The following is a 25,534-nucleotide window of genomic DNA, read 5'->3' on the forward strand; positions in this document are numbered from 1 at the left end:
ATAAAGATGATGTAGATTTTTGTCAGGAAAAGGGGTTGGAATGTAGGGTTTTTGAAAAGTGGATTTCGAGGAAAGAGGGGTAAAACTCTTGTTGGAATTTAGGGATGGTCTTGGTTTTTGCTGATGGTTTCGCCTTTTCCTTACAGAAAGGTACTGGGGTATGATGGGACTCTTGATAATATCCCATGACAACTGAGGCGTAGGGGTGTATCGGAATGGAGGAATATCATGTCTCCCCCGAAGGCGTGCCTCCCATAGTCCCCAAGGTTCCCCTGCCTAGGTGAATCTCCCTCGCTCGTCCACCCCCAGGGTTGGGATCCAAGAGCGACGGCCCTCCCCTGGCCACCTGAACAAAGGATCCCCGGGAGTAGCCTGGGAGAAACGCCTCCGGTTTCACACAGAGCCCGTCATAGGCTAGCTTTTATTTTGGATAGTCTGGCATTTGCACTTACCATTTGTACATCACTTGGTCTCTGGTGTTAGGAAAGATTGCTCTTTTAAAACGTTCCCTCCATAGTTCTATGGACCCCCAAACCTTTTGCTTTTGAACCCTTACTGACTTTTTACAGGGAAGTGAAGCATTCAGCTTCACTCCCCTGGCCATTTTACTCATTTGTTAGGGGTAAACTGATCAGTACTTCAGACTATGAGTACTGGGAAACTATTTTTGACTTTTAGAGTTTTGTAACTCTTTAACATTGCACACAGCATCGTACACTGCAGTGCACCTGGGACACTTTTGGATCATCCTAGCTTTTTACACTTGGGATTTTGGTTACTTTTATATGCCCTGTGGCGGGTTGGAAGGAGTCAGACACTTTAAGGGCATTTTATTGATTTTTAATGAAATTATATAGATAAGGCCTAACTTTCCCTATAGCTACTCACCCAGCCCATCTAAAAGAACCAAGGGTGCTCGTCAGGAAGTCTTAAAATAAAAATGTCCAATAACTCTACCTGACCCTACCACTAAGATAAACAACTTAGACTCATTCAAGAGAAGATCCTTACTCTTTTGGGTTGATGATTTCTTCAATAGTCTTTGGATGAAATGTCTGTTTCACCCGTTTCCTCCATTTATAAAGTCCTTCAATAAAGCATGATATCTCCTCCATGAGCTCATTTAATTCTTGGATAACGCTCTTGGGTTGTGTGATTTGGTTAAGAATATGTTGTAGCCAATGAGTCTTTCCATACTTTTGCACACTCTTGTCTTATAGGCTCTCATTTCATCCTTTATTAGATTACGTGGGACTTGATCCCCTTGTAGAAGGTCTCTTCTGGTGTGACAAATCAACTTTGTGGGTAGCAGTGGTCCAGGGGTGAATACGGGTTCTAAACCATCAATCAGACCCACACCTCCAATACACCAGAAGGCATCCTAACAGATTGGAGTAACAAGCAAATTATAAACCTCCTTGTCCAATTTTTGGTAATGTGGACGGAACGGCAGGCTTATTGTTGAAAGGTTGTGGATCGTTGGTTAGTTGCAACACAGTGATACTATTACCCAATGATAGAGGGACTGTCCAGTCAAGGTTGTATCAAAAATATCTACTTTATTTACATCACAACCGACAGTTCTAACACTACTACAAAATACAGCCCACCCTGTAAAGAAATGCAGAGGACAGTTTCAAAGAAGGAAAAGGGATGCACTCTGGATACTGACAGGAGGGTAGTCGGTATGGTTAATGACCATAACAGTTTAAGGTTTCTTGGCTTCAGCACCAAGGGAGCATGGGTCTTAATGGGTCTCTACGGGCCTTCTGGGACCAGGGTTACAGAACCACAATGTACCATGTGTTGTAGGAGTTCTTGCTGCTTGACAGGGTTGAGTCGGCTTCAGGGTGCTTTGCAGGCTTCTGTGACAGAGCTCAAGGCGAAAGTCAGCTGCCGGTAACAAGTGGCAAGACGGTTCGGCCAGCGAAACTGGCCTACATGGCGACTCAGGGTCAGGAATCTTTGTCTGATCGGCGGTTCTGAAGCGCTGGTCGAGACATCTCGGATGTCTTTAGACAGAACTTTGGTGTTCACCAGCTTGTGGTTTAAGTCCCCTTCCTGACAAATTTCAGCCTCCCAGCTTCAAGGAATCTTGCACTGGCAGATCTTCTACAACTGCGACTTGGGGGACGCCTGACTGTGTGCAGTGGCAGTCGCTGGAACTCTCCTTCCCGTCCTCTGAAGTGTCCTGAAGAGGGCTGCATCAGTGCTTTCTGCAATTATCTATTGCCAAGGGTTGCACTATGCTCTGGGACCAGACCGGAAGAATCCTTACATCCACAGCTCCTGGCCACCTCTCACCGGAAACAAAGGCGGGAAATCCAACCTCCAGTAACCCCCCCGTTAGATCAGTTTTTTGAAAGTCCTACTAGGGGCTCCATAAAACTACATCAGAGTAAGTACAAAACTCCACCCTTAGTATGAAGCTGTACCACCTGAAGACATTTGGTAGTGTAGACGGAGCATCTAGGCTTCTCAGGAGGGAGAGAGGGCTGTAGCTTGGTACAAAGAAATTGTAGCATACATATGGTCCAAAGAAACACTCATACACTAAGTACTGTAAATATGCTGGTTTATTTTAAATAAAAGTAGGTCAAGATAAATCTTGAGAAAGTAAGTACTATTACATAAGTCAAACACTTTTATAAAAACGAACTTAATACTTATGGTATACAAGCCAAAGTGTAACCTTATTTAGAAGAGCATTAAGCAAGTCAAGGTGAGTCAAACCTAAAGCTACACATTCAGAATGGCCATATGCTATTCCTGGGGGGTAAGACCTGGTTAGGTATACTTTTAGAATACAATAAGTAATTCAAGGGCAGCACACCCTATTGATAACATACAGTTTTATTCACTTACAGAATCACTCAGTAAGACCAACGCTGTTAAAAGTAGATGTCTTGCAACATATGTAATTTTCTTCTGTTAACAATGGATACAGTTACAACACCACAGTTCAGAGCAAGTAAAACAACTCATACTTTTCAGAGGGATAAGTATGAACAGAGTAAACTATTTTAGAAGTACACTAAAGCAATTCAAGGTAAGCACAGCCCAATATTAGAGTTTAAGAAGCGCTGCAGCTATTAAAGTTCAGAATAACCTATTGGTATATAAACTAGTACACCATTTCTAATAGGAATAGACAGTTTAACCAAATATACCTTTTCAGAAGTGTAGGATACAATTCAAAGGGAAGGAAGAAATCTAGCAGACTTTTCAGAAAGACAATCAGCAGTTTAAAGTAAGTAAGGGCCCATATACTTTTCAGAGGGCAAGTATGCAACTCTAGGATCAGTAATAACTCAGACTGTTTACCCTTATGCTGTGTCAACATGTTGTATGGGCACAGAAGCTTGATTGGGTCGCACATCACCAGTTTCAGCAGGTGTGGAAACCAAGGCTGTATTGCCCACATAGGAGCAACCAGGATCAGGGTTACTTGTTCCTGGTGCATCTTGTGCACTTTCCGGCTCAGGAGTGGTGTCGGGGGGGGGGGCATGCTTAAGCAAATTCCCCTGACCAGTTCATCCACAGGATGTTCCCCTTGTACCCTGGCTGTGGAAATCTGGACGTGAAGTTGGGGCATTGAGCGTTTAGCTTTGTGGCAAACAAGTCTAGTGGTGGGGTGACCCCATAGTGAGAATATCCCGCCCAGCATATCTGTCGAGTTCATGTTCTTCTAGTAGAGGATGTCTGCTTAACGTGTTTGCCAGAGAATGGAGTTCCCCTGGAACATATTGGGATGTTAGAAACATGTTCAGCTTGAGTACCCATCTTCATATTTTCTGGGAATGTTTGGAGAGACTTGGTCCCCTGGTCGTGGATTGCCCAATTATGGTAAATCCATCAAATTTGAAATCTGTGAGCAACCGGGTTTCCAGAAACAGGACTAGGTCATAAGCACCAAAGAATTTGATATTAGTGCTCCCATTAGTGAAGCTTCTATAACCCCTTGTGTTCCAACTCAAAATGTTCAAATCGTTCTTTACTAAAGCAGTGCATGATTTTCATCGTTTTTTTAAAAAAAAAATACTTCGGTCAGGATACCAGGCCATAGGGACCACACTATACTTTTAGATCTTCCAGCTTGGCCATTTCTCTTTGCCTGGGAATCCCCAGTCTCTGAGATCTGGATTATTTTACCAGATGGCATACCGTAGCCCTCACCCTTTCCCCCAGTCGAGGTATAGCTCTCCTTTGGTTTAACAGTAGATAGCGTAAAGCCCTTTTCCATACATGTTCCCCCCTGCTGACAGCAGGGCATTAACCCCCAAGTGTGACCCAAGACCAATTTCCGCTGTGTCTGTTATTTTGTCATGTGGGAAGTGGACATAGTCTATGTCGTGTGAAGAGAAGAGATACAGCTCCGGAACATCCTTCACTATCCTCAAGAAAGATTGTCTGTTTAGGATGATTCGCTCTCCTGTAGACTAAATTTGCTCCAGCCAGACGCAAGGCCATGCAAATAAGGATTTTGTGAATTCCCCACTCTCCACCGTGACTTCACCACCACCTCCTGTTCATCTCCATTTCCCTGAGTCTTTCCCGAAGGATTCTGTTCAAACTGTGATACCATGCCAGTAGGCTTACTTTTCAGACATAGAATTAGAACCTAATAAAGGCTTTACAAAGTTCCGTGATAAGTCGAACTTTACCCCTTAAGACTCAGATTTAGTGTGTGCAGCCTTTGAAACCACTGTTAAGCCACCTAACATCGCTAGAGCACATGGTAATCCTACCACAGTTTCAACAGGGCACAATCCATGTGGCCCTTGTACAGCGTGTCCTTTCACCAAAAGGATGTTGCAACAGTTTACCACCTGTCAGAACAAACACAGCATTTATGTGATTATTTGCCCGTGTGATCTGTGGTAAATTGGTATGGCAACATGCAATACCAGTACCAGGATCAATGAACACAGATCCAAGATTAGAACAGCCCAAGCTCATTTGTCAAAACTTCCTCGAGAAAGGACATTTAGCCAATGACCTTAGTGGGCTCATAATGGAGGCCATTTGCCCCAACCTCAACAACTTTTCAGTGATTCGCAGGTTACACAAACTGGAACAACATTGGATCCACAGATTAGAAACGCACAACTCTGTTCTCAATAAGACCATCATTTGGTACATTCTCCTCTCAAGAGGATTTTTACACATGGGCACTGGACTACTGACTTGTCTACCCATTTGACGCAGTCACTTATTGCTGCCCAGATACTTTAGGATATTTAGAAATACTGTGCACTGACATGTTTGCATAGTCCATGTGGCTCTTTAATCTAATGACCGCATAGGGATGATATCATATTTCCCTGTGTGTGCCACTTCCTAGTTCAGTGTATGCCTGAATTACACACTTCAATATTTCTTGCCTAGTTCCAATCTTCTTTATACAGTTTCAAGATGGCTGCCGGCTTTACATGGGAACAGTGCCACCAGGCGCATCCATCTACCAGCATTGATTTCATTACGTCACGTGTGTTACCAGCTGACTGCGCCCTACTGCGCTGTTTTAAACCATCCTAATGGTGTACCATTAGGTTATTGCTTACAGTGGTACTACTGAGACATCTGCAGTTTGTTAGACCTATTAGGCTGTATTCCTATGCCTATGAGGCAAGGATCCTTTCCAACATTCTTCCGGTCATATTACAAGCACGCAGTTCAGGAGGACTCTGATGCATTTATGGATTAAATAACCACCCCTCTGCCCTGCCACTGTGCAGTGCCACTTGACACACAGCCCTCTGTATTTGTTCACACATGCCTGCAGCACAGTTTAAGGGAACCTCTTCTCTGTTTCCCTAACAACCTTTCATTCTAGTTTTTTTCTCCATTTTGGGCAGTTGCTTGTTCAGTCATTCACACATTTATGATTTCTTGCATGTTTGCTGTTACGTGAACTCATTCGGCCAGCAACCCTTTCGTCCATCAATTTCAGACATGTGCTGGTGCCATAATACACCTTTGGCTAAATCTTGTCACTACATACAGTCTACATGTTGCCCTCCTCACAAGGTCTTACCTGGTGTGTATTCCGGTGCAAGTCTGCTTATCCGCAGTGATGGATTTCATGGTGGGGTACAATAAATATTTCAGGTTGAAACCACCACACTTTGTAAAATACAAGAACACTTTCAGACCTCACTCACAGGTACTCTGTCCTTGTTTACAGAAATGATTATTCATGTTTAAACTTAACATAGTTGTCATGTGTCTGGGTGAGTTCACATCCATCATAACACCCAATATGTCTTTTTCAGCACTCCATTTTTGCTGGGAACCACAGATAGACTGTACTGTCCAGTGCACCCCTGTTTACTGCCCACATCCGTAACTTCATGTCCTGAGGAAGGCTGGGCCCATTTTCTGTTGAAATGTGGACCGGCACACCAGCCCGAAACTCAAGCTCTTGAGTCGACAACCCCAAAGGTTTCAAGCTAAGTTTCACTGAACCAGATAGTATATACTTGACTGGTTGCATTCATTATTTTGTAGACCGATGTAAATATTTTATTGAACTACACTGTATAGCATAGTGTATATTCTCCATTTTGTATTGCATGTCCATGTTAATTCGTTTTACATATTTTTTTGTCTCAAGTCATTGTTTACATTTTGTGCCTTTATTTAAATGTTGCTTTATGTAAATATATGCACTCACGATTTTGTAGGGTAACAACAGTATGTAGAAGCATCTCAACAGTGTTTGGATCCCCGTCATACTGTTCATCAAGGTTCATGTGTTTCTTCATTTCTTTGCTTTCATTACCAGCATTCGCTGCATTTCAAAACCGGGTTTGAAAAATGTCTTGGAATTTTTGTATGATTAAAACATTTTAATTCATTTAAATAGCATTTGTATTCATTAAAAACTATTTTGTTTGATAGTTTTTCTTTGATGTTTGTGTATACGATGTACTCGGCCACTGCTATTATCTGTATTATGAAAATGTTTGAAATATTGTGTTCATTGCATTACACTTGTGCGCTCAGGAATTAGGCTTCCTCCTTTGCAATGGTACGTCTCATCTTTAAACTAGCCAGAGACAGGGCTAAGACGCAGGATGCCATTAATCCCAGAAGCCTCTTGAACCACCATGCTGACCTGTCGGTGAAATTCAAGAAAAGGGGACATGTATGGACTAAGTCTCATCCCCTCGTCCATTAGAAAGGCCTTGGCCATCATTGAATTCCATTGGAAACCCAAGAAAATCAGATCTTGCGAGGCGGTCATTGAAGATTTCCTCCAGTGCACTGGCAATCCCAGTTTGAAAAGAAGATCAAGTAACATTTGCAAAGCTGCTATCCGAGGACAGTGACATCTGAGGAGCCAGTCAACCAAATATGGATAGACATGGACTCCTCAAAGCCTGAGAAACGCTCCTATGACTGCCATCATCACTGTGAAGACTCTTGGCGCGGAGCTCATGCTGAAGGTGTGGAACTGGTACAGAAAATCCTCACCTACTACCGAAAAATGAAGGTACTCGTATTGCTTAACCTGGTTGGATTTTGGCACTGTAAAAGTGCGGGAGTAGAAGCTCATGCCCTCTTCTGTCAGAAGGGCTCGTTCTATAGTCCTTAAGTCCACACGTTTCTGAACCTCTGGGGGGAGGGAGAGAGAGAGATCCTGTTTGCTGTAGAGGAGGACAGGATGGAGGAACTGGCAGGAGATAAAGGCAGACACCTGAACGGGTTACCACCAGAACCCAAGGATCCTTTGTGATGGTCCGCCAAGCCTCCAGATGTAGATATCCGTCCCTCTATTGGAGTCGAGTGGGACAATTCCAAACCATCTTTTGGGACTTTTATTCAAAGAGGTGGTATTGATCCTGAGGTGGAGGTTGGCGAGTGAGAGAACATTCCTTGGCCACTCGCTCTGTGCTGCTTGCGTCGGGGGCCGCTAGGACAGAAGTGTGGTTGACACGACTTTCGATCTGGGCAGCAATTTTGCTGTCCAAGTGCTCACACTAGTTTTAGCCAACTCCTAATCAGTAGAACTGTGGATGAGTTCTTTACTCTGGGAAGACTTCTCTTGGACCTCCTTCGTGAACTTGGTTGCATGGAGCCACGCTTGGCAGGTGACATTGAGAGCAATCATAAGGGTGCACACGTATCAATATGATGTGGGGCAGCCTCTAACAGATCCTGAGACAGAATTCTGGCATCCGATACAGCGGTTGTTAGGTTTAGTAATTCACTGACCTTTCGTTATCAGGCCAAGTCTTAGGGATGAGAGTCGGTCAATCCCTGTTCCTGTCAGACCTCTGGATAATAACAGTGGATCTTGCAGGAATGGGGAAAACCCAATTGAAGGGGATAAAACCCCAGAGTGGTGTGGTTCCTCTCTGGTCAGATGACTAGTCCATGCTGCCTTATGATGGACGAGGTGGTAGCTTGTAGATCCGTAGTTCAGGAAAAGGAGGAAGATCTGATGTCTCCCAGTGATGAGAGGAAGTATGGACCAGGATGAAGAAAAGGGAATTACAATGAGGCAACCACATCTGCGACCCGTTGCCGAGCAACGTTGGCATGGAATTATGCGTATGAGAAAGTAAATGCAAGGAGCGCTGGCCAGCGTGTGTCAAAAAGAGTTCGCACAGATGGTGCGTTGTATCAAGCCGCACAGAAATAAATTATGTCCGGCAGAGTAGTAGCAGCAAGTTTGCACCGACAAGCGCAGTAAGGACAGCAACTCAGAAAGAATGAGATGAACGGCAGAGCAGTAGAGAATGTTTGCGCAGGAAATGCGCTTTAGAAGGCAATAAGAATGAAAAAGAGATGATCGGTGCAGCCGAAGGGCTGGTAGTACGTTCGCGCTTTGAAGCGCAATCAGCACAGCAAAAAAGAGGGAAAGAAATATTGGCGGAGCCGAAGGGTAGTGGGAAAAGGAATGGACGAGTAGAGTGGGAAGGCACAAGGGGTGCGAGGGATAGAAGCCGTGAGAGGGCCAGCAAGTAGAGTAAAAGCGGGAAAGAGATTACTGGGTTTGGGATGGATGGGTGCACGGTCGCTCAGGAAACAGCTTGCGGGAGTTCCAGGAAGCATGCTAGGAAAGTAGAAATGCAGTGAGCAATGTCTCAGCTGCGTTTTACGTTGCTGATCCTCCCGCTGGAGGAAGCTAGAACTACACTAGTCAGTCAATGTCCGGTGGAGTAAATGGCTCTGGGCGGCGGCCATCTTGGAAGGGGTGATTCACCTTTAATGCAGCCTCCAAGTGTGCCAGAGCTTCCAGGTTCTGTAATTCCTGACACCGGTCTTGAAATTGTTAAATTGGTCTTGGGGAATGAACTGTTTGAATTCTAAAAGCTCCTTCCAGAGTTTTAGGTTGGCCACAGCTAGCACCACTTCAGTGTTTGAGTTTGAGGGCCGCATTTGCAAAGACTTCCTTTCCCAACTCCCTCCAAACTTGTGTTTTCCTTTGATAAGTCTTGTGATGCTAAGGAGGACAATGCCAAAGATGTTGAACAGGGGATAGCCGCTGCCACCACTGTAGAAGACGGGAGGGGGCATGATGGCTGGATGAACTTTCTCAGACACTTGTAGCCTGTCGCGAGGGGCTATGTTTTGTTAATGTGTTGGCCCATGTGTGGCTTTTCATACACTTCCCTGGCTTCAGCCAAAATATCCTTCTGAAAGAAAAGGCCAATACGTTTGTGTGTTTTCAAAGTAAGAGCCCCTGATAAACTCCCACCTGTACAGTAGGAGATTCAGGTGTCGGAATGTCTAAATAAGACAGAAGATCAATCACCCAGTCACGAAACGCACCAATTGATGAAGGCAGCAGCTCCTCTTATTCATGTTCATCTTTCACACACTTACCCTGGGACATTTAGCAGGAGGCACGGAGCATGTGTCACTGGCTCAGGCTCCTTAGGCTCAGGAGGATGCTCCACCAGAGGAGGAAGGGGCTGAGGTGAAATGTCCACTGGCCACAGAAGTAGAGGTGGTACTTCCATTGGTCTTGGAGGGTTTAGTTCTTGGAAAGACTTCCCGAAAGAGGATCTTAAAGTAGGTTTTCATTGGGTCGGAGTGCACAAGGTTTTGGAAATGTCCAAAAAATGCCTCTACCAAAAGGTGGTCTTGACTGGAGTTGGACCTGGTCTGCCGAACGGATTATGCCTTCACGATTCCATTGACACCGACTGCTAAGAAGGTTCTCCCCAATCACGGACCAACGTAGTGTAACAGTGCTGAAGTAGGAGGAAGAGAGGTAGAGCGGCGGTAGGGGCCGTCTCAGATTGCAGTCCATTCTCGGACTGTAAGGATCTCCTCTCCTCCTCCAAGGATGCAAATGGCACAGATATGGGCACGCATCCATACCCGATGCAGCTGAAGGCGCAGATAAAATGGACAATTGACACTGGAGGTGCTGCCATTTTGAGACACTCTGTGGCAACGTGAGTCACAGGTTGTCATGAGCCAAGGTGATTTTGCCCATTATTTTAGGAACTTTCAATGGTTCCTTAGCCCGTTTTGATGGATCCTCAGCAGAGCTGGTAGATGTGGACTTTGGACAAGCCTCCGTCTGTTTTGCTCCTTCAGACTGGCCAGTACAATGTTTAGCCCCTTTGAGGGGAACCTCTGAAATTAATCCTGTTTTATTAGCCCCGGATCAGGGATTCACCCCTCTAACTTTAGCCCCCAAAAGGAGAACTCGGGTATCCAGTTTATACCCAGAGTATGGCACTTCAGGGCAAGCCTGTGGTGACGTTAGAGTCAGGACAGCTCCTCCTTGAACTGGATGACACCGGGACGGAGTCACCTCTACAAGGTACTCTGAAAAGGAAGGTTCTCACCCGGCGATTTCTTTTTTCCTCAATGAATTCTCTTAAGTGGACTGGAGGACACTGAAAGACATCCTCCCAACCGACAAGCCTTCTTCGAGTATCCGGACTTAGAGGGAGGCACACAAGGCAAGGCCTTTATGCTCCGGCATAGGAAAAGAAAACAACTGCAAAGATGAGGCAGAAAGACCAATTGAAGGACAAAAAGGAAGGTAAGAAAAAAATCTCTGCGATGCCCATGGAATCCGATCCCGACCACGCAGAGTAAAGGACTGAAAGGCAATGCTCTGGACGGGGCTACGGAAGGCGGGGCTAGAACCATGCATGCACCGTCCCCGCATAATTAAAAAAAAGGGGGGTTTTCTGGAATGCTACCAAAACGTGCGAATAACGGAATATCCGAAAAGTATGGAGGAAAGGGGACAGGCTGTAGGAGTACTACAGATATCCAAAGGCCAGGCGTGAGGGGTCAGCACTGCGAGGCTGACAACTGTTTGACGTTTGTTCAAAACATGCCATTTTAGTAAAGTCAAAATGTTATCAAAATGCCTCACTACCCCAACTATTTGCCTGCCTAACAAAACTAAAGGGAAACACTAACACAAGATGTCTGTCCCATACACTAAACATCAAATACAAAAGAAAATATATGGCAATTCAATTAACATCAACAATGATATTCATTTTCTTAATGGCCTTTGAGTAACGTGGATGAACTCCCTTCCCAAGGATTCAAGGTATATTCAACGTCAATGTTCATCAAAAGAAATAAGGAAATCCACATAGATGGCAAAGTTTCAATTCAGTTCTTGAAGTTCCAATGTCAAGGTAAAGTTTTGTTAACCAAAATTAAACAAAGGTCTTCTTGGTGAAAGAAAGACTTTCCACTTCTTCAAAATAGCATCAATGTTATTTCCAGCCACTATGCTTTGACACCACATCCAGCTATCCAAGAGACAGTTCAGAAGAAATACAACTTCTAGAAATGTCAGTTGAACACAAGTCTTGGTAAACAGTTATTATATCTTCATTAACAAGATTAGGATTCACAATAGGTAGATTTGTCAGGATGACTTCACAGTGCTGCTGCTTCTATTTCAACTACTTCACTTCTATGTGAGTTTACCATGAGGACTTTAACCTTTGCCGCAAAGCATTTCACTTCATTTGTACCACTGAAGTCTTGCATCTACTGTCAACCAGATATACCACTACAGCTTTAGTATTTTTTAATTCCACCACTACTTCAGTACTTTGAGACTCAGACAGGTTCCGACAAGATTCACTTTAAGGCACTGTAACATCTTCAAATAGGCAAGGCACTCTTCCTCTGAATATCTCTCTTCAAAAGTGGTAGCCTCTTTGCTTCTCTTGTCGGTCTACAACAACAACTTCAGTATTTTATAATGGTTTTCAGGTAGAACAGGATTTGGGCACTTAAACTCCTTCAAATAGATAAGACACTCTTGCTCTAAACAGAAGGGCAGCCTCTTTGTCTTTCTTTTCTGTCTAACACAACAACAACCCAAGATCGCCTTTAGGACCCACTTCTCTCCTGTTCCAACTTTCTTTAGCAATATAGGTTGCATCCACTTTCAATAATATTTATAAGCAGCAAGGTTTCCTTTCCCCCCAACTTGGCCTTCACCTCTTTGCCAACTGTTAGCCAATGAACTAAGAAGCCTTGGTGTCACTCTCTTGGCTTCAGGGAATGCTTGCACACTTATAACCTAGGCAAGGTTGAACTTCAATTGGGCTCACAATTATTGTTAGACAGTTTTCTGGCTTTGAGAAAGGCTGCTTTCACTCTTAAGGGAATGCTCTTGGCTTGGGCAATGCTTGCGCTCTCTCCAGCTGCAGATACAATGTTTAAAGATTTGACTTCTTTTATAAACAATGGTGATTCGTGTGAAGAGGTCAAGTTCACTCTTCACTTAGAAATCAAAATTAAGCACACACGACCACTTCTTCAAGTTTTACAAGGTTTAAAATGTTCTACAATGCTTTCCGCAACGTTCCTTCTGTTTAATAAGAGACACTCCTTGAAAGTCCGGATCACGAAGCATCTGCCTTTCCCTGGCCACCTGGGAAGAGACTTTAGGCAGGGCTTCAGGGAGGGATCCATAGGATTCTTCACACAGAAAACCTAACATGAATACCTTACTATTGCTTATTCAGTTCCGTCATCAACCTTCACACAACTAGGTGAAGATTCCTTGCCCTGGAGATTTCAGCAAAATGACACAACGTTAACCAGATGCACTACCCAATCCCAGCAAAATCCAGACCTGCAGACACCCAGAAGGGGTAAAGAAGTATGAACAGCCCTTTACAGGGTACTGAATTAGGCATGCCTCAGTTCACATCACCACCCCCAAGATAGACATGCCCCAACAGGTAAAGTGCCATGAGCAACATATTTCATCAGACTCCATCAATAATAGAACCTGCATATATCCATATGTCAAGAAACGAAGATGTATGGCTCAGTACTGCTTACTCAACCAGACTGGCAACAAAACACACAAGCAAGCATGTAGGATAACATCACTGAACTAATCGTTCCAGCAAGAGGACATGGACATGCTACATGCTACTTCCAGCAGACACTCGAGAAACACATCCAATTGTTGAACACAAAAACATTTAACCAGAGCAACCACAACTCTAATCACGTTGTGTCAGATCTCTTTTAAACTCAAATCCAATCAATCAAGACCAAGCAATAATGATATCTCTGACTGCTTACCTACCCACAAGTCAAGTCAATACAGGAGATGCATCAAGCACAGCCTATGGAAACAATTAGTGATGACCAAGACGCAGGGATTCGCTGAACTTCACATAGTTAAACAAACCCAACTCACAGAACATGGCATTTAATAACCAACCTTCCAAACCAATAACATTTCAATTGTAATCCTGCTCTCTCTCACACCTTGCCTTCTGGACAAGAACCAACAGCTGCCAGCACCACACAATACACTCTCCATTCTACATCTGTACTATCATTCTAATGGGGCACAACCAAATTAACCATGATCGCTGTGCTGGGCTTGCTCCTTTGTTCGTCCATTAAAGATCGCCTGTTGCTGTCAGATATGGCGACGCCCTCTGCACTCCGTCTTCTTTGCATCCTAAAGGTGTCCTGTGACCATCAGCACTTCCGTTTTTCTTCACCTGGGTGTTCTGATGCAAGCTGTCTGGGACTGATTACTATGTGCTGTGACAGACCCAACACTAAAATCCTGTGTCCGAAAGTCACCTCTGCACCCGCAACCCTTGGGACCTTCCTCGACTGGTCCAAGCACAGAAGGCTGGTCCCAACAGATTCCAGAACCCCAGCAGTGGTCTCTGGAGAAAATCGGAGTTATGGGGTTAAGTTAACATACCAGTTTGTTTACTCTGTCCTCCATAAGGCTGCATGGGTGTAAGGTCCTGCCCCTACATCACTCTTTCCTGACTTTGGTCGGTGGAGGCCTGGTCAAGGATCCCTTACTAGACCTATTCTAGTGTCAGGATTGAGTGATTTACTTATTTGAACTTTACATTTTGACTCTTAATCATAACCATTGACATCGCCAATCTCTTAGTCCAGGGTGTTCTGGGGCACACAAAAGGTAAAAAAAAGTGCAATTTTCAGCAAGCCATTCTCCCATACATTCCAGAAGCAACACATTTACTTTAAATATGCCATTCTTTGCAATGTCGTGTTCTGCATAGTCCCTCAAAGCGTTGCCAACTGGATCTAAAAAAATCTAAACATCTTACTACGGTGCATCACATAAACGTTTGAAATCCACTATGGATGGGCTTCCACAGACCTTCTGTAATTTCTGAAACAGATTCAAAGCTCAGGCTTCCTAAAGAAAATCTTCCACAGGCACGTCCAACGATACCTACAAAATACACAGCCCTCCTCACGCCCTGAAATATGCAGTTCAATCCCTCTTAAAACCTACATAAAAACATGTCCAATTCACAGGTTCTGTGTGTTCATCCCCTAATTCTGACACGCATAACACTTCTCCATGTGATCCTGCCAAAAGATACTGGACTTCAAGAGATGGACAAACTCTGCCTGTTCCGAATCAGATATTCTGCATTGTTTCCACTATGAGCAGCTCAGTAACAAAGGAAATCTGGCACCCAATTGCTGTAGCTAGTCTTTCCTGAACCTCTCACAAAGATGCTATTCACCCCCTCAATCCCAAACTTCTACATCTCTTAGAGGAGAGATTCACATCATAAAATACTAAACCAGGCACATCCATGTCTTTCGAACACCCTGTCTGTGCAGTATGGTCCTGAAATATCTGTTGTGCATCGCCTAGCCTTCACATTCGTTGGCAGAGTATCATCCTTCTGTACAGTCAACTCTGGGAGCTTTCTTAATCCACCTTACTGCGACACTCCCAAGGATTGTAATACCCCTGATGTGGTAATACCTCCCTCTGTTAGAAAAGAGTGGAATAACCTTAAAAATAGCTGAGACAGATGGGTTTAAAGCAGTGGGGTTGCCGAAATCCCAGAGGAGGAGCATAACTTTCACAGAAGAATAGAGTGACTTTAGATTAATGCCGACTATGGATCTCACCTGCAATGCATACAAATAGTCGATGGAGCATGTCACTAGTGCTGCGGTATCGTGACCGTATTTCCATGCGCTTCGATTCACGAGCATCCCGCAGTCCTTTCTGTCTCTGCATATTTATGTTTCTCAAATTCTGCTCCAGTCGTCTGAAAGCAGATCCCAGCAAACGAAAACAAGAAACACATCATTAACTTTTTTTTCATACAAGTGCAACTATCTGGTGTACATCTAGGGCAGGCTGATCGAACGTTACTTAGTTGTTATAATGGTTCCGGAGCACATGCATTCTTTTCAGATTCATAAACTACGGATACACCTAGCTGACTCAGTGTGTTTATATAGCCTTCTAGAAATTAGGGAAAGGACATTATCCCAAGTGATTAACCTTAGTAGGGTCTATACAGGCTATTAGCACATGGTGGTAATAACAATGCCGGACTTGGATTTTTGGTGCAGTAAAACATTTTACTGGAAGGAGGGAGTGGTTAAATGTGATTTCATCGCTGGTAATAAACATCGAGGGGTAAACAATATTTTCTTAACACCCTTCCCAACATATTTTAGGACTGTTGATTATGTAAACAAACTCCAGTCCTACAATATTTCGAGAAAGTGTTGAATAGAGACTTAAACAAAATATAGTTTCCCCCCTCCATTTTTATTTCCAGTAATGAAATCACTTGGTACTGAGGGAGTAAAGCAAACAGACAAACTGAGCTAGTAAATTAAATGTGGTTTATTTAGTAGTATTTGAATATATATTTTACTTGCAACTTAGTTAACTGGAACAGTTCTTGCATAATCATGCAATAGGTGTCATGTAGAAGTAAACCGTTTCTCTAGGTTATGGTGATTTGTACCATGCACTGCTACCACCAAAGGGCAGTCCCCAGGCGCTCATGTGGCTCTGCAATAGAAGAGGGCTGGGTGTGTTAGTGGGGATAGGATAGGTTCAAAACCAGGAGGAACTGGGTCTGAGCATTCTCTTGCGAGTGGGAGTTGGTTCAGGAGGCCCTGTGTATTGTAACCATATGGGTAGGACTCAGTGCCTCGGAAGTGAGATGTTTGTGTTGGGTGTCGGTCGTGTGATGTTAGGGTGGTCTTTGCGGTCATGCGCAGTGGGAAGTTGTATCCATAAGGGGTCCAGAGTCACGGATGCCTGTTCGGTGCTTGAATGTGTTGTGTTGGTGTGCATTTGCATGGTGTCGATTGATTATGGACTATGTGAAAGGGTATTTCCTCTAATGTTGTTTCCAGAGTCTCTAGAAGAAGCTGAAAGCATTTTCAATATTTTAGCTTTCTAGTTCATACGTTTTTTTAAAAATTTAGGTCTAATACAGTTTACAAAAATCATTTCACACGTAGAAAAACATGCATGAACTAAAAATGTATGTTTATTTTATTTCCATCACTCAATATATCAATCTTTAAAAAAAGAATACAATTTGACAGATTTATAAACTAGTCTAAAAACGTATTTTTTTCATTTTCATTTTATTTAATGTATTTCAGTTAAAGTTAACTTTTCACACAGCATCTAATTAAAAACATACATATAAAAAAATAAGAAACATGTATATACTATCCAACAGTACAATAGAAGACGTGACCAAATACCTAACAAACATTGCAGAACATTACAGTACACAGCATTTAGCAGAACATAAGAGCATAATTGCCTAACCTGGGCACCCTTCTACACTTGTATGATCGCAATAGCCATACCCATGTTAAAACCAGAGAGGCTTTGCAACCAAAAGTTCTCGCTTAACGACATGCATTTGATAGGATGTCCGTGATAAAACCAAATCCGATTTTATCGTGGGTGAACTAAGCGAGGCTGAAATTTTCGCATTACAAAAATGTTGTATGCCCTTATCCCCTCCACCTACCACCCCTTTACCCGTAAATACCCCCACTTACCTGCATTCGCCTCTCCATGTCGGGCTTCTCCCTGCAACGTCAGTTCCATCTCCCTATTATGGGTGGGAATTTATGCCGCAGGGTCACTTACTCTTTTTTTAAAATGTTTACTGTCCCCCCCGCTTTCTATATAATTAATGGAAAGTGGGGGCCACACACACACAATTCCATAATGTCGAAGAAGGGGAGCAGGGGACACCCCCGCTCCCCTTAGTCGACATTTTTTTTGTTTTTACTTTACTTTTCCCGTGCCACAATTCAGCATTTTCTCCAATTCAGCTTTTTTCCCCCTGATGCTTTCTAGAGCTTCCCATTTGATCTACATGTTTACTATAGTAGGCATAATATCCCCCTAATACAGGTTTACTTGTCTCGATTGTTTTCTGATCGAGGCAAATCCTACAAGTATGGGCATTCTTTGGTATACCCAACTAGGCACCCCTATTTGCCAATATGGCTAATATGTTGGCTCTCAATAACCAACAACCGCGTATCTCGTGTGTTAGAATTTGACACATATAGGGCTGGGGTTTTTTAAATGAGAAAATCATTTTAGCAAAAGAGCTAAATGATCTCTTACCAGCGATCACATTGCTTTGCACCCAGTCCCATTTCTCAGTAAAATCACTGAGCGATTTTAGTAGATAACCCATGCCATATTACTAGAGCGGGGACCACCCAATAAGGAGGAAAAAGCATTTGTTTAGCTCTTTAAACAGCAGCAGTGCACTACTATTCTGACAAACAAGGGCAATCTTCACAATATTTAGAAGGGTGCCACCCTCTGAGCACATGATATTTATAAAGAGCTTTCCTCTATTAATATTGATCATAGTAGAGATGGAAATCAACCCCAGCTCTAACCTCACTGCTTCCACATGGGTGGAGTTGTTCAACCCCAGCACCTTCCTCCAAATAACCCCCTCTAGACCATCGGCCCATTCTGTAGTATCGCAGTAGTTGGTCTCAAGAGCATAGAGGACAAATTACACCAACTACTGTTTATAGATTCTAAGAAAACCTACCAGACTATAGCCTGCCGTACTTCTGGCAAAGTGCCTAATAGCAGCCATAATGGTCAATGCTTTAGCTTTCTTCTTGCTTAGCAGCAGATCGATCCACTTTCTAGATGAGATCTCGAAGCCCAAATAACTATAGTTGTTTACTCTTTCTATCCTCCCTTCGGTGCAATTAATATAATACTTCCCACTTCTGCACTTACCAAAGGCCATCAACTGAGTCTTTCATAGTGGCCTTTCAAGTCTTTATTTGCTGCAAATGACAGAATGGCCTGGGCACACCTACTGATTCCCACAAAAGTATGGTAAAAAATAATGAAATCAGCGTACCCAGTACCCAAGCCAGACAATCTCAGCAATTCCTAGCGTTTGGAGGGAGAACGGGGGGCGTTATTAATCTCCTTCAAAAACACACCAAGGTTGGACACAAGAGATGCAAGAACACATCCCCGTTTTACCCATCTCCCGATTGGTAATGGGGCACCCAAGTCATTCATTCTTATACATGCTTTGTTGTTATGACAAAGTAGTTAACAGGCATATAATGGCTCAGCAGGCATTCCGAGGTTTTATTTATGGATTTATTGTTAGGCGCCTATACAACCCAATGGTATTTCCAGGTGCCACAAGACAAAGTGGGGAAGGAACAAGGGGAGTAAAAAATAATGTAAAAAAATAGTGTAAATAATGTAAAAAAATAGTCAATATACAATTGTGGTCCCCTCGGACGTGCAAGTGCAGTGCAGAGATGGGGAGGTAGTGGGGGGTGGGCGCAAGGAACGAGGTAGAGAAAAGCAGAATTTTGAGAAGTTTCCGGAACATAAAGAGGTCCAGCTCAAGTCTAAGAGAGTCAGGGAGGCTGTTCCAAAAAGAAGCAACAGGCGAAGAGACAGCTACCAGGGATATTATTTGGGGGTTGCCAGGAGTCACATCTGCGACCCCTAAGGTCTCAAATGCTACCCCTAAAAAAGTTTTTAATTGAAGCTCCTGGGCTGTGGCCAGCACCCTGTGGCTCTTTTGTTTCTGGAGTGGCTGGTATTCTTGTTCAGGCCTCTTTAAAAAAAAAACAAAAAGAAGTGGGTGGATTCCACAAGCCAACGCTGTCCTCGAAGAGCTTGCAACCAGGTTACCTCTCCCTTAGTGCAAGGAATAAAATTAGGTCTGCCGAAATTCTGCCAGTTTTAATAGGGCAATACCACTGTGTCTACTTTAAAGATTTCCTTGATTAATGCAACATCAGCTTTTAAAAACAATGTAGCAATATAGGACTATATTCAATATAATGATACAGACTTTATTTTATTACAGAATCTTGGTTTACAGACACTTCCCTGTCAGCATTTTTCTCCTTAGTGGCTGATCATTATAACATCAAATGTCTCAACAGAGAACACCAGCGGGGAGGGGGGATTGCGATTCTATATTAAAAGAGCCACACCTTACAGAACTTTTGCTCTTTGAAATGGCATGAGGTTCTGCAGGTGTTGGCCTGTACATATTAGACTACAACTAATGACTCCTGTCAATTGCTCCGTTGTTACAAGCTCCCAGGATAGGCCATGCCTTTCCTTGAAGCCATGGATACTTATTTGGGGACAGTAGCGCTCTGCCACTCAAAGTTATTGATTCTGGGAGATTTGAATATCTGGTATTATGATTCGACTGATGTTTTGAATGCTCATAGCCTCAATATTCTTTCCAGACTGCCCACTCATTCCAGTTGACACTGTCTGGACACAATTTATTCTAGAGGTCTTACACTTAGTCACCTAAATAGTGAACCTGTAAGTTGGAATCACTATATGGTGACATTTCATATGAACATTACCACTTCTCCCCAAAATAATGTGATACCCATAAACTCAGTATTCCGTCATCAGAAGGAGGAGCTTGATCTTATATAAGACACTAAGCTGCTACACAATCTTCCAACTGTAGACAACGATTCAGTATGTACGTCCACGACACAAATGTGATGCACCAGCTATCGGTGAACTGTGATAGTATAGCCCCTTTAAAAAAGTGAAAATCACACAGAATAAGAACAATCAATGGTACAGTCAAACATGAAGATCACGTAATCAGAAAATGAAAAAAATGGCTTAAGTTAAGGACGTAAGATGACCATGTCAAAGCCAAACTTGCACTGAAGATCTATAAGGCCGAAGTTTTGCTGGCTAAATCCCACTGTCTTCAGAAAGAGATAGATCAAGCTAACAATATACTTAAAGCTTTGTTCACGTTTATTCAAAACATTTCTAACCCCAATTGTGTGAATGTTACTCTGCCTTCTCAACTACTGGCAAATGACTTAAAATGTTTCTTCATAGAAAAGGTTGGCCAGATTAGATTAAACATGGAGACTCAGGTGGTACCCTTCCACAAGGGTAATGCCCTACCACTGGGGGTAAACCCCATAGGTTGGTTTGTTGCAAGGGCCTTTTCTTTGAGCTCACATCATTTCTCATTACTAGGATTGCTCACAGTAGTACTTTTCTTAAATGCCACAATCGGCCTCTCTATTTCTTTAGTCAGGACCTTGTTCCAATTTTTTATAATGATGCTCTTAATTCTGTAAAACAGGTTGCTAAACATATTTACAAATACTAGAGGTGTTTCATTCATGCTTTTTTCTCTCTGTATTTGTTGATCAAGGAGAGATTCCCCGATTGTTATTAAAGGCCCTCTTAGCTGCTTTCTTAACCATCGGGGTAGGGTACCCACGATGTACCAATTTTGTAATCAAGTTGTTAGCTCTGTTTTCGTATGATTTGTTTGTGATACTGTTCTTTTTTAATCATAAAAATTGACAGAAAGGGAGATTGTTCTTCACATGCTGTGCATGGTGGCTCTTAAAATGTAACAGAGCATTCTTGTCGGTGGCTTTGGTGTATGGTGGAACTAGCAGCAAACCATTTTGATGGTATACACAGATATCTAAAAATAGTTAATTTCCTTCTTACTAATGTTGCTGGTAAATGTTAGATATCTGTTTTGTTGGTTCAGCCACTGTACAAAATGACCAGATTCTTCTTCATTACCTTTCCAAATAACAAACACATCGTCTATATAACCGAGCCAACATAGTATGTTATTCTGAAATGGATTTTGATCAGTATAGACAAATGGATTTTCATCATCTCTTTTCAATAAAGTTTCCTCCACTACCTCCTATATAGGCAATTGGGGTATATTTGTGAATAGTGCTTGAATATCTAAGCTGAACAACAAATTAACATTAGGGTCGAATGCATTCCCCTCTATCCTATTAATGGCGTCAGTTGTATCCTTTACATAACTCTTCATGGTTGGAATGAAGGGTCTTAAATAAAAATCTACAAATTTGGACAGGGGTTCCAGCAATGAATTTACACCCGAAATAATGGGTCTTCCCGGGGGTTTCTCAAGACTTTTATGAATTTTAGGGAGAGTGTAAAAGATGGGAACTCTACCATTCTCTCTAATCAGATTCTCCCCCTCTTGTTTACTGATCATGTGTTCTTCCACTGCTCTATGAACCTTATCTTTGATTACACTGAAAAGGTCACTACTAGGGTCTCGCTCTATTTTCTGATAAGGATTCTCATCTGCTAGTAGGTTATCACATTCTTTGATGTAGTCACTCCTATTCAATATTACAATTGCGCCGCCTTTGTCAGCTTGATGGATGATGATCTTATCATTAGCCCACAAGTTTTTCAAAATATTCTGTTCCGTTTCACTTAAATTAGAGTGATGTGGGTTACCTCTAGCTTCCAAATTAGTAATTTCCTCCAATACCTTTCTTTCAAAGACCTTTGATTCTGCAGAGTGTGAATTCGCGGGGGTACAAAAAAGTCTTAGTTACTTACCTGTAACTGTATTTCTCCAGCATTGGTATCTTTCATAGATTCAGATGCTTGAATATTCCCCGTCGTCAGACTGGGAATCCTCGGTGATAAATTAAATAATAATAATTTTTTTTTTAATTATATATATATATATATATATACACTGCCACCTAGCAGTGCATGTACATAGCCCATTACAGCCCATGAGCCACTTCATTGTGTAGTCCCTCCACCTCACTTTGGTCCTTTATGGCCCCAGCCAATGAGGTGGCAGGGCTTAAGCTCCGCCCCCGGCAGCCATCTTCAGATTTTGAACCTTAGAGATTACAGCATGATGGATGCCGAGCATAGGAGCAGCCTCTCAGGGGAGGCGGGCGGGCGCATGTGAATCTATGAAAGATACCAATGCTGGAGAAATACAGTTACAGGTAAGTAACTAAGACTTCTCCAGCATTGGATCTTTCATAGATTCAGATGCTTGAATAGAATACCAAGCAGTTAAAACATGCCACCATTATAAACAGATATGCATAATTACAGAAAAACATATTTCTGATCAAACCTTTACCATGCAGCAACACAACGGTTACATACTTCGGGAAAGGTGGGAAAGGAGGCTGGTCCTACCTTACACAAAGAGATGGCGGAGCACTGCCTGTCCAACTGCAGTTTCTTTGTTGGCATCTTCAGTCAGGCAGTAGTGTTTCGCGAAAGTATGGAGAGTGCTCCACGTGGCAGCTCTGCATATGTCTTTCAAGGCCACCCCTGCGTGGAATGCTGTTGACGCCGCCCTTCCTCTGGTGGAGTGCGCAGACGGCGGTCTAGTTAAAGGGTCGCCTTTCAACTGATGACAGTGGGTAATGCAGGACGATACCCAGCGTGCCAGGCTTTGTTTGGATATATGTTGGCCCTTGGTACGGCCAGAGAAGGAAATGAATAGCCGGTTTGAGGAGCGGGACTCCTTGGTTCTTTGCAAGTAAAACTTCAACACCCTAGAAACGTCTAGAGAGTGTAATGTCCTTTCCGCTTCCGAAGCGTGATTCTGGAAGAAGGTTGGTAAAACAATGCGCTCTGTGAACGACATCTCCGAAAGTACCTTGGGGAGGAACTTCGGGTGAGGCCTTAAGATGACGCGGTCCTTCTGGAACAAGGTAAATGGAGGTTCCGAAGACAAAGCTTGCAACTCACTGATCCTTCTGACCGATGTGATGGCTACCAGGAAGGATGTCTTCCAGGACAAGAATTTCATATCGCATCTATGTATGGGCTGGAAGGGAGGTTGCATGAGGGCTGTTAAGACGGTGTTGAGGCTCCAGTCCGGAACTGGTGTAGGTGTAGGCGGATAAGTACGCATCAGCCCTTTCAGGAAGATCTTGATCGCTGGTAAGGAGAGTAAGGCTTGCGTCTCCGCGGTTACTGTGTAGGCCGCTATGGCTGACAGATGGACCTTGATAGAGGACAGTGAGAGCCCTGATTTAGCCAGGTGCAACAAGGCAGAATTTGATCAACCGAGGCTGTGAGGGGATCGATCGCAGAGGTCTCGCACCATTTGGAAAACCTGGTCCATTTTCTGGTGTAGGTGAGTTGCGTGGACGGGGCTCTAGCGGCCCTGATGATATCCCAGCATTCTGATGGTAACTTTAGGTGCATTAGTTTACGCTGCTCAGGAACCATGCTTTGAGGGACAGGCTCCTTGGGTCGTGGTGGAGGACCTTGCGGTTCTGTTGTGTCAGTAGATATTGATGTGATTTGAGACAAATCGGGGTTTTGCAGGATAGATGTCTCAGCGTCGGGTACCAGACTTGCCGTGCCCAATCGGGTGCAATAAGAATCAAGGAACAATCCTGTTCTTTCACCCTGCGAAGTACCCTCGACATGAGGGGAATGGGTGGGAAGGCGTAGAGGAGCTTCCCCGACCAATCCACTGAGAACGCGTCTCCCAGCGATTGGTGCTCGGGGTATCTTGACGCAAATCTCTTGCATTTTTTGTTGTTCCTGGTGGCGAAAAGATCGATCTGCGGATGGCCCCATAAGGCAAATATCCGTCGGGTTTCTCTGTCGTCCAACTCCCACTCGTGTGACGCTGTGTATTCTCTGCTTAATCTGTCCGCTAGGACATTGTCTACTCCTGGAAGGTGCTCTGCCCTGATCTGTATCCCGTAGCGCAAGGCCCATGCCCATAGCTGTTGGGCTTCTTGCGACAGAATCTGAGACCTCGTGCCTCCCTGCTTGTTTGTATAGTGCATGGAGGTCGTGTTGTCTGTCTGGACCGTAAGAACTTGACCAGCTATAACCGGTAGGAAGGCTTTCAGCGCCAACCTTACGGCCCTGAGCTCCAACACGTTGATGTGGAGCTGGGACTCTTGTGCCGACCAAGATCCCTTGGTTTGGAGGTCCGCAAGATGAGCGCCCCAGCCTGATAAGGAAGCGTCCGTCCGTAGCAGGAGGGTCGATGTCGGTGCTTGAAACGGCATTCCCTGTAGAAGATTCCTCGGAACGTTCCACCATCGAAGGGCCTTGTGCAACGTCGATGGAATCTGGACAATGTCTTCCCAGCATCCGAAAGCTTGTTTCCATTGGTGGTCCAGAGCTTCCTGAACCGGCCTCATGCGAAGCCTGCAGTTCGGTATGAGGAATATGCATGATGACATCATGCCCAATAGGGATTTGTAAGAGCGTACAGATGTTGTCTCTTTCTGTAGGAAGTTCGAAGTTGAGCGTAGAATCGCTGCTATTCTCTCTGTGGATGGTCTCACTCTGGGAATGCTGGAGTCGAGCTCGGCTCCCAGGAAGAGAGCTACCTTGCTGGGAACGAGGCAGGACTTCGTCTGGTTGATGGAGAAACCTAACTCTTTTAGAAGGTTGACCGTCCTCGACACTGCCGAACGAGCCTTTGCAGCTGAACTTGCCTTTATCAGCCAATCGTCCAGGTATGGAAAAACGTCCGTTCCTGCTCTCCTGAGACTTGCCGCTACCGGTGCCAGGCACTTCGTGAAAACTCTTGGCGACGATTTTAGACCGAACGGAAGCACTTGAAACTGAAAGTGGAGCCCTCCCACTGTGAACCTGAGGAACTGCCTGTGTGCTGGATGGATCGGAATGTGGAAGTATGCATCCTCCAAGTCTAAAGTGGCCAAGAAGTGGTGCTTGTTTAACCAAGGTAGCACCCCTTGTAGAGCTACCATCTTGAAAGTTATGCGCTTGATGAACTTGTTGAGAGCCCTCAGGTCCAAGATGGGCCTCCATTGACCGTTTTTCTTTCTGACGAGGAAAAATCGGGAGTAGAAACCTTTTCCCCTCTGAGAAAAGGGTACTGGCTCTACTGCTGCCTTCTGGAGCAGTTTTTGCACTTCGGACATGACCTGT

The 25,534-nt window shown here is 43.8% G+C and overlaps 1 protein-coding gene across 3 annotated transcripts in view; it reads right to left on the reverse strand.

Moving 5' to 3' along the window:
* Positions 1-25,534, reverse strand: part of LOC138580732 (lateral signaling target protein 2 homolog) — a 407,454-nt gene that overhangs the window by 109,287 nt on the left and 272,633 nt on the right. For all 3 annotated transcript variants that reach the window (XM_069651505.1, XM_069651503.1, XM_069651504.1), the window contains exon 9: positions 15,400-15,542. In XM_069651505.1, the coding sequence (XP_069507606.1) occupies positions 15,400-15,542 (143 nt within the window). The remainder of the gene's footprint in view (positions 1-15,399; positions 15,543-25,534) is intronic.

The sequence above is a fragment of the Ambystoma mexicanum genome, chromosome 3p (genome assembly GCF_040938575.1).
Source record: "Ambystoma mexicanum isolate Mex_15411 chromosome 3p, UKY_AmexF1_1, whole genome shotgun sequence".
NCBI lineage: Eukaryota > Metazoa > Chordata > Amphibia > Caudata > Ambystomatidae > Ambystoma > Ambystoma mexicanum.